This window comes from Sphaeramia orbicularis, chromosome 18 (assembly GCF_902148855.1).
Source record: "Sphaeramia orbicularis chromosome 18, fSphaOr1.1, whole genome shotgun sequence".
Taxonomy (NCBI): Eukaryota; Metazoa; Chordata; class Actinopteri; order Kurtiformes; family Apogonidae; genus Sphaeramia; species Sphaeramia orbicularis.
This window is the reverse complement of record NC_043974.1, coordinates 37,521,234-37,534,339: the sequence shown is the minus strand read 5'-3', so window position 1 is coordinate 37,534,339 and position 13,106 is coordinate 37,521,234. Positions and strand designations below refer to the sequence as shown.

The 13,106-nt window shown below is 37.1% G+C and overlaps 1 protein-coding gene across 1 annotated transcript in view; it reads right to left on the bottom strand.

The window, feature by feature from the left end:
• zanl (zonadhesin, like) overlaps positions 1–13,106 on the bottom strand; it is a 68,032-nt gene that overhangs the window by 53,030 nt on the left and 1,896 nt on the right. The window contains exons 6-22 of the mRNA XM_030162122.1: positions 12,110–12,258; positions 11,105–11,233; positions 10,856–10,994; positions 9,620–9,761; positions 8,913–9,112; positions 7,766–7,904; positions 7,151–7,267; positions 6,570–6,694; positions 5,671–5,816; positions 4,701–4,844; positions 4,433–4,540; positions 3,489–3,658; positions 2,305–2,507; positions 1,633–1,768; positions 1,206–1,405; positions 981–1,122; positions 509–753 (exon numbers count right to left, since the gene is read on the bottom strand). Coding sequence (XP_030017982.1) covers positions 509–753; positions 981–1,122; positions 1,206–1,405; positions 1,633–1,768; positions 2,305–2,507; positions 3,489–3,658; positions 4,433–4,540; positions 4,701–4,844; positions 5,671–5,816; positions 6,570–6,694; positions 7,151–7,267; positions 7,766–7,904; positions 8,913–9,112; positions 9,620–9,761; positions 10,856–10,994; positions 11,105–11,233; positions 12,110–12,258 — 2,634 coding nt within the window. The remainder of the gene's footprint in view (positions 1–508; positions 754–980; positions 1,123–1,205; positions 1,406–1,632; positions 1,769–2,304; positions 2,508–3,488; positions 3,659–4,432; positions 4,541–4,700; positions 4,845–5,670; positions 5,817–6,569; positions 6,695–7,150; positions 7,268–7,765; positions 7,905–8,912; positions 9,113–9,619; positions 9,762–10,855; positions 10,995–11,104; positions 11,234–12,109; positions 12,259–13,106) is intronic.

The following is a 13,106-nucleotide window of genomic DNA, read 5'->3' as shown; positions in this document are numbered from 1 at the left end:
TGAAGAAGGCTACAGGTTGTAGTCAAAACATGTCAAAGTAAAAAAAAAAATCTACCTTTTTCCATCTGTCTGACAAAAAAGAAAAAGAAATCTTTAAAAGGTTAAAAAAATATGTGATTGAGTATGTTTGCCCATTTTTCCAGAGCACTTTTTTTCCCCAGATCTTTCAAAATGTAGCAATCTCTTACAATGTACTGCATGTTATAATTCTGCTAAAATGGCTTCTCCAGTTTCTAGTACAGACATGAGTGAAATTACCATAATGACCCAATAAAACCTATAAAGCACAATGTCTCAAGTTTCAGAAACCACTGGAATTTTTACAATTGCACAAAAAGTGAAACAGTTACAACCATCCAAACTGCATATGCAGAGCATGTATCAGCCATGACACATCAGGTTTTAAAGAGTCAATGTTCAATCTGAGGTTTTCTGCAGAGAACTCAAGTGATTTCTTAACCAAAAATGCTTTTATTCTTTTTTGTCAGTTTCTCCCCTTATTTCTTACCTGCACAGTGCCACCTTTAAGGATTGAAATCTTCACCATGTGCACATATACATGGACAGCCTTCAAGTAGGAGATGGTTGGCTTGTTGTAACGGTTTTCATTGTCAGCGTGGACTTCAAAGTATGGTTGAAATGTTTTGTTGCAGGGTGCAGTCATTAAATAGCTGCAGTTTCCCATGAAGTTGTATTTTTTCTTATCAAATGTGGTGTAATGAGGATCACCAGATGCTATACATGTGGATGTATCTAGATGGATATGACATGAGAAAATGTTTGTTAAAAACATGTTTTACTAATATGCTAATTTGCACATGAATACATTAATATGTCACAGGGATCATAGGAAATTATACAATTGATTCACTGCATGTCAAGAGATGCTATGTATTGGATATAATACCTTTGAAGCCTAATATACATTAGTCTGTGCCTGTACATGTTTGTGTAGTTATCACACATTATGAAATGATTACCTTTAGGATAACAACCAGAAACCCCATTAATCTCACGGCATTCTTCAGTGGGGTCACAGGAGTTATCTACGCATTCCAAAGTGTAGTTTCCTGCACAGCGGCACAGCTTGGAACAGCCATCTCCAAAAACAATCTCACCTGGCTGAAACAAAATTCAGTAATGGATCCCTTTCTGACTGATGATACCATACCATAAAAAACAAACTGTTAAACAGGACCCCTGACCTCATAATAGTTGTTCTGGTCATCCAGGCAACCGCAACTCTCCAGGGGGACACAGTAGCGCCCCCTAAAGACAAACCCTGGTTTACAGAAGCACCCGGTGATGCAAGAGCCAGTACAGTTTGTAGAAGGTTCTTTACATGTTGGGACACATGCAGGACCACAGTCTATGTATTCTGCATTAGGGGGGCATTCTGTTGTGGAAAAATCAGAAAGATGGGTAAGAAATAGAGAAATGTGTGTTAAAGATGGGAAGCTTATGGGTAAAGTGTAATGTTTCTATTGTATTTCTCATGCAGAATATAATTATGAATTATACATTTGTGTGAATCACGAATCATACTTGGTTTCGTAGGTGTAGTTGGTCCTGGAGTTGTTGGTTTTGGTGTAGTTGGGTTTGGAGTTGATGGTTTTGGTGTTGTTGGTCCTGGACGGCATTCATACTCTCCGTTGTGTAACTGGCAGCTCTCAGTGGGTCTGCAGCTGGTATTGTGACACTGGATCAAACCTCCACTGTGACACATACACCTCTGTTCACAACCTTCCAAGTACCAGTCATCACCCATCTGAAGGACGCAAATACATATTAGATATCAGTTTGATGCACAAGCCTTTCAATACAAGGTACATGATTTCTACTATTACAATAATTCTGCCCTCTGATACAAACCCAGTCATAAACCTATTTCCACTATACACTTTAAGGTTATTTATGCACCTGTTCCCCACTGAACATGTCCACTTTTACTTTGCACAATACAGTTTATTGTTGCACCTCACAGCTTGATTGTCCAGATTTTTTACTAGTTGTTTTTCTACTTCTAATTTATTATGTTTAGTGTGTTTACTGTTGTGTATTCTATTTTAATTGTTCTATCTATCTATCTATCTATCTATCTATCTATCTATCTATCTATCTATCTATCTATCTATCTATCTATCTATCTATCTATCTATCTATCTATCTATCTATCTATCTATCTATCTATCTACCTACCTACCTACCTACCTACCTACCTACCTACCTACCTACCTATCAGGACCTGCTCAGATATTTAAAGAGTGCCTTCTCAGATGATACTTAAAAGATGCTCCTACTCACAGGATGATATGTTCCACTGGTGTCCACACATCCACAGTCCTTCAGTGCCACACACTTGTCATTACTGAGGATGAAGCCTGGGTTACACTCACATCCCTCCACACACACATCTTCACAACCAGGCGGTCCAACAGCACCCAGGCAGGTCTCTGGACATGAGCTGACGCACAAAGAGTAGGAGCTGTTGGGTGGACAAGCCAGGGCTGCATGGAGAGAGAGAAGGAGTTTAGACGGATGGAGCAAGAGGAGTGGGTGGTGCTAATGAGGAGGGCTGAAGATGAAGAAGACAGAGAAATAAGATGAACCACAGCAACTGATAAAGGAGCTGAAAATGAACTGTGAAGGATGAAAAGATAAATGTTAGTGAGAGATGCTGATTTTCCACATTATAACCACATCATTTTAATAATAATATTTTTGCACTCAATTATGTATATTTCTTTAATTATATGTATATTTAATGCAAAAAAAACCCCATTTAATTCTGAAAATATTTACACAAACAAAGGATCCTTTAACAATAAAAGGTGAATAATCTGAACAAATATGACCAACTTGAAATGTCTAAAGAAAATGAAGAGCAATTTTAACAATATTCTTCCTGTTACTAAATGTTTTGGATCGGTTTGTACATCTGATCCGTAATGCACAAATAAATAAAAACCTGAGGCATAATATTGTTAAAATTGCATTTATATTTTCTAATAAATTAAAGTTTTTTCAAGTCATTCACATCTTTGTTGTTTGGATAGTTAGTAAATGTAAGTATTTTCATAATTTAATCTTTTTTTTATTAAATAATAAATTTTATTTATAAGCGCCTTTCAGGACACTCAAGGACACTGTACAGCAGAGGATAAAACAGATAATGCATAAAATACAAAGAAGTAAACAAATTGATAAAAGAAAAATTGCAATACATAAAAATGAGAATGCAAAATGGAGGGGAAAGCTTATGGTGGGTAAGCTATTCTGAAGAGATGAGTTTTTGCACTAAATCAAAGGGAAACATTTGGAGTTGTCTTTATTTAAGGGTTATTATGTTATTATTTTACTGGTCTGACCCACTAGAGATCAAACTGGTCTGAATGTGGCCCCTGAAAGAACATGAGTTTGACACCCCTGAGTTAGAGACACAGAGCGAATGAAGTCTGAATCCTAATTATCTAATAACCTGGACTTACGGCAAAAGTCTGGAGTCCTCCACTGGTGGACGGTGGCTCCTGCTCTCTGGCAGACGTCAGTGTAGGCCTGTAGCTGGTCACACAACACCTGCTGTTGACCATTGAACTGACACATGTCATACACACAGCTCTGGAAGAACGGAGTAGGATCCACGACATTGATACACTCCCTAGAAAAACATCACACAGTGAGGTCACAGAAGGACAGAAAGAAGGCCTTGGGATATGTAGCAGGAAAAAAAGTCTGTACAAACAGTGTGTAAGTACAATATACTACACCAGTGGTTCTGAACCTGGGGTATGAAGAATATATTTGTGCATGTTAACCCAACAACTCCAAACGTATCATATTTGATACAGGAGTTTTGAAGCCCTCTACATGATCAGTGTGATATTTTTTCTTGAAAAACCTGATGTATACAATTAGATACATCCAATACACAGATAATCCACCAGTGGGAGGAATTCATTCACCAGAGGCCTTTCCAGTGACACTGCAAGACTGTCATTAATGAGGAAGAAGGAAGAACTTTGACAAATTTGAAAAGGAATTACCAATTTGTTAGACATCTTTGTGTTATATTATGTTTTTGTTTGTTCAAAAATAACAATATTTGAGCATTGAGACCTGATGTATCAAATATGATACAAAATTGAAACCCATACATGGAAATTGCTGTTTGAAAAAAATCTTTTTTTTTGGCTGTTAAGGAACAAATATTTATACACACAATACGATAATGAAAAATCTGTATCAACCCACTCAAAATATATTTTGTCTGCTTTTAAATATATCAAGGTATTTAGTATTATTGTAATTACACATACACATGTGTGCACATGCATCAGAATCTGTGATGATATGTAGTATATTGTACTTACTCACTATAGGGTAAGTACGACTCCACTAAACCGACAGTGTTTAGTGAAAGTCATTTTCTCACCTGAAGGGTCCTGCGCGATCCTTGATTTTGCCACATTTTTCTGGTTTCACCACCTCTGCCTCTAGACTAGGGTCACACTCTGGATCAGGATTGGTGCCAGGGGTGCATCTGATTAATACACAACAGCATTAGATTAATTTCATTTTGTGTGTCCTGGAGAATTATGACAGCAAGTTATAAATTTGACTAGTATATTCTTTTTCCTATTATTTATTTAAATTAATATACATTTTTAAGTTATAGCACAAACTAAAGTGCGTTCACTCACGAGGCATCCTCATCCTCTTCTGTCTGCCAGCTGTTGCCGAAATCATTGGCGTTTGCTCCCAGAGAGCCGTCTGGTTTGGTGAAGTCATTGTTTGGGTTCCCATCATAGTCACCACAGAGACCACACATCTGGTCATGGTAGGAGCTGTAAAGGCAATGAGACGAGGGGATAAAAAAAATGACAGGGAAGTCTTTAGAGGACTTCAAAGACAAAGTATAGTTTGGCCTTTTAATGAAAGTCTATAAATAAAAACCAAAGAAATCTCATCTGAAACAATTCTAAATCTATGCTTTTAAGGAACATTGTTGTATACTTTTAGTACCTTTTGAATTATTGATGGTGTTTAATATGTATTAGTTTAGTGTTTTATGTACGGTTTTAGAAGTGACTTTTATTAGAATAGAATAGAATACAATAGAATACAAGAGAAGAGAAGAGAAGAGAAGAGAAGAGAAGAGAAGAGAAGAGAAGAGAAGAGAAGAGAAGAGAAAGGAATAGAATAGAATAGAATAGAATAGAATAGAATAGAATAGAATAGAATAGAATAGAATAGAATAGAAAATAGAACAGAACAGAAAGAATAGAATAGAATAGAATAGAATAGAATAGAATAGAATAGAATAGAATAGAATAGAATAGAATAGAATAGAATAGAATAGAATAGGCTTTATTGTCATTACACCAGTTGTGCAACAAAATTGCACAACTGGTCCAATGAGTTTTATGTCTTTTTATGCGTTTTAACTCCATTTTTTAGTATGGGCATATGAATAAAATCTCTATCATTGGGCCAGGACACACTTTTTAATCTCAACAAGACTTTTCCTCGTTAAATAAAGGTTAATAAAAATGAAAATGTTGGGGGTTTACTAAAATAGTACATCAAAATCAGCCTATATATATGTGAGTAAAACTACAATAGTTTTTATAGCATCATAGTGTTCTGGGTATTAGTGTAATCCACACCAACCTGGGAACTGTAATCTGGGCGTAGTGGTTTCCATCCCAGCGCACCTGAAGCCCAAAAGGTGTCTGGACTGTGATGTACTGACCAGCGAGACTGACAGAAATGAAAGGGGAAGGCGAGTGTGGAAGGGCTACACGTAGACCATTCACCTGGAGAGGAAAGTTTACATGTTTGGACCATTTCTGCATTTCACATTTTTCATTTTCTGTTACTTTATTTGATGCAAAACAGAGATTTAAGTGGTAGCTCTCAACAGAGGTGATGCTCAGTTCTCAGTTCATACATACTGTGACATATGGCTGTTCACAAGGCCAGATGCAAAACCATTTTATCAATATTCTCTCAATTCTCCAGCTTACTTAGGTATGCTTACACACATTTCCACTTATGCTGCAGATCAGCTGTTTTGGACTGATGTCAAAATTGTTGTCTGACGGATTTAATAATTAGCTAAGATGCTAACATTCAATACCAAACTTCCTTATTTTCTCATTTAACACTTGTAACTTCACTTATCAGCCCCATCCTCTTCCTCTAAACTGTATCATCACATGTGAACTTGGTAGAATATTTCCTACGAAAACTGTGATGTCTGTTCGAGAAACTCTGTTTTCGAGTTTCCCTCTGTTTACACACAAACACAAAAATGGAGATCTGCTAAATTCTCCACTTCGGCCGGAATTTTTAGAAACTTTCGTTTTTGGTGCGCTTGCCTGTCGTCGTGCCAACGATAGGAAAGAACTCAGCAAAATATCTCCGTTTTCAAAAATACTCTTAATTTCACTAATCTCTAAGATGATTTTGACAGATGAAGGGAGATGTGTGTGCAGCAGGTTTAATGCTTATATTTGGTCTTGATAGTGGTCCGTATGTACATTTGTGTAAGTGTTCCCAGTACTGACCAGTGTCCTCCTGGCCTTCATCAGTGTCACAGTCACTCCGTTCACAGTCACGTAGAGTTTTCTGAGGTACGACACACCGCTCACTCCTCTCTCCTCGTTTTTGCCCTCCACTGACCACCATGGACCTGAATAGAAAACAAGTACAAGTAATTCTAATGAAGTGAGACCTGCAGCATCAGGAAATTCTATTAACATCACATTTTGGTAATTATTGTAGAGGATTTCAGGAGATTGTTTTCACTGTATATTATCTTTCACAAAGTTATGGAAGGAAAAGGAACCAAAGTATACCCCCAGTCCGGACTATACCCCCATGATATCAGTAGTGTTGAGTGATTTACACAAGAATTATTTAATTTTATGAGCATTCTAGATTCAAAACAACAGATATTTATGTTCAATGCCATGTTTATGGAATGACTTCTCATGACTTCTTGTGATAATAAATAAACAAATCATCACATTTGTGATTTAATGGAAAAACTGACATTACTCACTTCTGTTTTTTCATCATTTAGTAAACATTGGTAAAGTTTTGCGCATATGTCCAATGGAAAAGCGACTTCTGTCTCTGCTCCTACCTGTGTTGTTCCTGCAGGGTCTGGCTAGTGTGTAGGTACATGTTCCCATGAAACTGTAGAATTTCTTGTCAAATGTGTTGTAGTGAGGATCTCCAGAAACTACACAGTCCTGAGAGCCTGAAAGAGACACATGCACACAACATGATGCAGACAGAACGCAATAAGCAAACAGATGCTGACATTCTTAAACACAAAACCTGCACAGACAGAGGACGACCTTCAGCTAGAAATGATCATCACCCCACAGATATTTTACATACATTGTAAATATTGATGACTGAGTGATGAATAAACCACTTACTCCCCCCAACAGAGATTATGTGACACATTTTGAAGTTCACCACAGTTATTTGAGTTATTTCTAATTGTTACCTCCACCAGGAGGTACTGTGATCACTTTGCTTTGTGTGCGTGTGTGTTTGTTTGTTTGTTAGCAAGATAACTCAAAAAGTTATGGATGGATTTTCATGAAATTTTCAGGAAATGTTGATACTGGCACAAGGAAGAAATGATTACATTTTGGTAGTGATCGGAGGGGGGGCAGATCTCTTTTGGCGGAGGTCTGCACTCTCCGAGTGCTTTTCTTGTTTACTGCTGTGGTTGATGTAAACTTACCGGTGGGGTAACAGCCCAGCTCTCCATCCTGTACTTTACACTCATGCATTGGAGGACAGTCCGAGGGCACACAGGTTACAAAAGGTGCTTCACATTTACACTTGAGCAGACAGTTCTCCACATAAAACTCCTGTCCAGGCTGTGACACACAAACATATACATTTGGACTGTGTGAGCTCAAAGAGAGGCATTTCACCGTACTGTTACTGCTAATTTATTATGTACAGTGTATTTGCTTATATGTTCTATTTTTATTTCTTGTATTGTATTTTTGACTATGGGAAATGCTGTTACTGCACTGCAATTTCTCAGATTGGGATCAGTAAATCAGTCAATCAATCAATCAATCAATCTATCTATCCATCCATCCATCCATCCATCCAATCAATGGCTTAACCACATTTTCTCTGCAAATTGTCTGTTCAGTTGCTAACTCTTGTTTGTTACACACTGAAAACAGCAGTTATAATGTCCTTTTAAAGGGGTAATATTTTGCTTTTTTAAATGGAATTATGCATTTTAAATCATTTCCCTGTGGTCTACATAAATTGTAAATGCTACGCTTGGGTCTGAATTCTTTATCAGTTCAACTCCACTGGTCCATCTTCAACCCTGTTTCTGAGTAATCACACCAGAAACATCGTTTTGAGCTCTGGCCCTTTAAATGCAAATGAACCACTTCACACCCCACCCCCTCTGTGCTTCTCTGTCCCGTCCAGCCACTTGCGTTTGTTAATACAACCAACAGCTGAACATTTTAGGTAACGGGCTCGAAGTTTATACGTGTACTTAACTAGTTATGTAATGTAACAAATTAAGCAGGAATTAAATCGGGTTGTAGAAATCCACTTGATTTTTGCCAAAATGAATATAAAGATAACTTTGCAGCACCTGGAGGGTTCAAATTCAAACATTTTTTTTAACTATTTGCGTCCAAATACACAAATAAATGAACCAAAAACTAATAAAAGTGGGTTAAACAAAATAAGACCCCTTTAAGAGCAACATTTGAGCCTCTTATCCTGAACGCAACATTAGAGGAACATGTCTACCGTGTGGTCATGGTCTATATTATGCATGTAATGTAGACTTTATGTGAGCAGACACATATCTTGGCAGCCTGTCAGTCTGACCCACTACATTTTACCTCATAATACTGGCCGTTGGTGTGTTTGCAACCACATGAACTCTTCTTGACACATTTGCCAGCACTCAGAACATATCCAGGATCACACACACAGGCTTCAGAGCAGGGCCCATCACAGTTGTGTGTAGGCTTCCCTGCACATGTGTCCTGACAGGGGGCGGCACAGGGCACGTAGTGGCTGTTTGGGGGGCATTTCAGAGCTGGGGAGGCAGAGAGGGAAATGCAAGATCAGATCAAGTAATCATAATTATCATATTAACTACAGCAACACTTCAGACACCCCTGTAGAAATGTGTGGCTTCAACATTGGTGTGTATGTATATGTGTATATGTCTGTATGTGTGTGGGTGTACAGGTTTGTAGGGGCGTGTTTATGGATAATCACAATCTTATGTTGTATAACATGTGATTACGCACTAACAGTCTGAGGACTGGAATCGGGGGGTAGGACTGGATAAGCGGTGGGTTCTTCCTACTCCCTTTCAGCCACAACAGTTGTTCCTTTTTCTATTATTCTATTTTTTATTTTGGTTTCGTCCCCCCCCCCCCCAATGTTTTGTATTATGTTTGTGTCTGAAATAAACTAACCCAATTAACTAACTAACTAATTGTCACAGCACCCTCCATGGGAAGGAGATTGTGTGCTGTGTTCATCTACCTACAGATTATCTTCCACCTCATCTTCTACAGACTTATCCAACACTCACGGCAGAAGGTTTCATTCCTCCAGGCTCCGATGTCCACTCCACGGTCTTGGCACTCATTCACATATGCTTCGATGGCTTCACACAGAATGGGTTTGGCTCCATCCAGTTCACACAGATCAAATACACAGTCCCTGAAATAGTTCTGACATGGACACATAATCACGTGTAGTGATGAGTTACAACACTTATTAATGTTGTTCTTAAATTCATACTTATTATCCTCACTTATTGGCTGCTACTATGACTTAAAACCACCATTTGTTTGTCCGGTTTTTCCTTCTTATTTATTATACTTTATTTTTCATTTTTATTTAACAGTTATAAATGCTTGACGTAATTAAGGCTCATTTTATTTTGTCTGGGTGTAACATTTTAGTCATTGACTTAACTCATAAAGACCCAAACATCCACCTTTAACCAAAACCATCTACTGATGTAACTGTTTAATACCTGTTGATCCATTAATCCTATCAATCCATGGAAATAATTGGTGTAAAATAGTTTGTCATCTTTTCATGGTCATCAGATATGACCCATTTGGACGTTCAGAGGCTCCGTAGTTACCGTGGAAACACTGTCATCTTCTACAACATTGATTCACCAGTAAAACCCATGGAGTTGGATCAATGACAGTGGATGGACACACTGGGTTTATGTTCAGTTAATGATAAATTTTACTGAAAAAGTCACTGTTTCTTCATTTTTCATTGTTTCTGATGTAACATCCCTGAACTTTAATCTGAGCTTTTATCAACATCTACATGATCAGTGAATTAAAATTAGGAAAATACCTGATTTGCAATGGAAAAAACATAAAATACAGAACATAATTTTACAATAGATGGTGCTAACTCACTTAAGGAAGATTAAATATAGAGAAAAATTTATTTGGAAAGTGCCTGAAAAGTGACACTGGGTCGTTATGGGTTAATATGGGCAGTTTATCTTGATTAATTTCATATGATTTATTGTTCACCTGCCCTATCAGTGACACAGTTTTTTGTATAAAGTTTGACTTTTGGAACCTGTGATGAACATTTGAGAACATTTTATGCTATGCTAGCCAGCTTTGGTACTATTAAATGATAGCGTGGAGTGTTCAAATGAAAGCCACCACCCTTTTGTCCCAAGAAGGCAACAAATTTCATATGAAGAAGAAGCGTTACATGTTCATAAATATCATGAATTTTCACTGCATCTCTCTGTAGATGTGTTAATTTGAGTAGAGTCTCTTACATTGGGGTTGACTTTACGATGGCAGACAGCAAAAGGACCGTTTTTGTCCAGGAGAATGCCGCAGTATCCAGAGCTCTCATACAAATCCTGCTCTTCTTCATCACAACCAGGGAACGTGGTGTTTGGTTTCTTATTACACCTACGATCAAAGACAACTCAGGTAAACCCACTGTGTCTGTAAACAGGTGTTGTGTGGCTGTGTGGGCAACATGTCCTCACAATCATGAGATGAGAAGTAGAAATACTCACTCTGGATCAGTGTTCCAGCTGTGGCCAAACTCATTTGCATTGTTGGTCAGTAATCCATCAGGTTTGCGGAAGTCGTCTTTGGCATTTCCATCATAGTCTCCACACAGTCCACATAGTTTACTCTGAAAGCTGGATATAACACAAAAAAAAACATATGGTCTGCTCAAATACATATTTTATAAGTAAGGCCTGAGTTAAAACCACTCAAATGTGAAGGAATTCATTTTGAATGCAATTTTCCCAACTACCATCCCAAACAAGTACAATAAAAGAACACTAAATGTTCACATTTCTTGTGTGATTTTTGTGTATCACCAGCTATTTCTTTTAATTTTTATTTTGTGGAAAAAAATTGTGGTTCAAATTAAATAATACGATGTCAACACTTTTTATACTTGGGAGAAAAGGAAAAGTGTCAATAGGGAAAATTACAAAATTATGTCACCGTAGGTTGATTTATTTCATATCATTAAAAACAATAATGAATCAGACGCTGAAGGGAAAGAACTTGACAACAACAAATTATAGTTATTCTCAGCTCATCCTTTAAAATGTAAAGCTAGTTTGACAACCTGCTTCTATAGTAAAATATCCAAATGATAGCAATGAGAGGGAATACATAAAAATTTACATTTTATTTTGCTGATTTTTTTTTTGGGTAGTAATTTGGTTAAAATTTGTGTAACACTTGGATCTAGATCTGTCTAACAACTATGTGTTCATGTATTGTCATTAGAATAAAAATGTGGAACATTGCCCCAAAACATCATCACATCATCACAGAGCATCACTTAATGGGTTAATTAAAAATGAAGTAATGTAGGAGAGATAACAACAGTTAAAACGGAGTGAATCTGATATTTTCATATTTTTTTCTACTTGACCTATAATGCCAGTTCTACAGTTAATAATACAAACATCAAAATTGTAAGTCTTTTCAAAGAATAGCACCAGAGGGACACAAAATGCAGTCTCAGTGACGACATCTGCTCTGTTTTCACTCACTCTTTTGTCACTTTTATGTCCATGAAGTGGTTACCATCATATCGAACAGTCACACCAAAGTCCATAGACACAGTGTAGTGTTTTCCAGACTTGAACACAGAGACACCAGGGGCTGGATTGACTGGCAGATTTACATTGGTACCATTCACCTGTAATGGAAAAGCACATTAATCATTCCTGAATCATTACTGAGGAAACAGAAACAATCTCCCACAGTTTATGACTATGTTAAGATTCAATAGGATTCAGTAGGATTAGTAACTGTGTTAACCCTTTAAACCCTAAACCTAAAATGGTCCACCTGGACCTTTTTTCTTATTTTGACTAACTAAAAAGTTAGACATCCCATTAGGTTCATAATGTCTATTGAAGTGATAAAGATTTATTTTTCTTTTTTGTCAGACAGACGGAAAAAAGGTTGATTTTTTTTTTTACCTTGACATGTTTCGGCCAACCTGGCAAACCTGGATAAAACAGCTGACAATGACATGTCACAGTAACATCAAGTGACCCTTCTGAAGAAGGCTACAGGTTGTAGTCAAAACATGTCAAAGTAAAGAAAAAAATCTACCTTTTTTCCATCTGTCTGACAAAAAAGAAAAAGAAATCTTTAAAAGGTTAGAAAATATGCTGTGATTGAGTATGTTTGCCCATTTTCCAGAGCACTTGTTTCCCCAAAACTTTCAAAATCTAGCAGTCATTTACAATGTACTGCATGTTATAATTCTGCTAAAATGGCTTCTTCTCCAGTTTCTAGTACAGACATGAGTGAAATTACCATAATGACCCAATAAAACCTATAAAGCACAATGTCTCAAGTTTCAGAAACCACTGGAATTTTTACAATTGCACAAAAAGTGAAACAGTTACAACCATCCAAACTGCATATGCGGAGCATGTATCAGCCATGACACATCAGGTTTTAAAGAGTCAATGTTCAATCTGAGGTTTTCTGCAGAGAACTCAAGTGATTTCTTAACCAAAAATGCTTTTATTC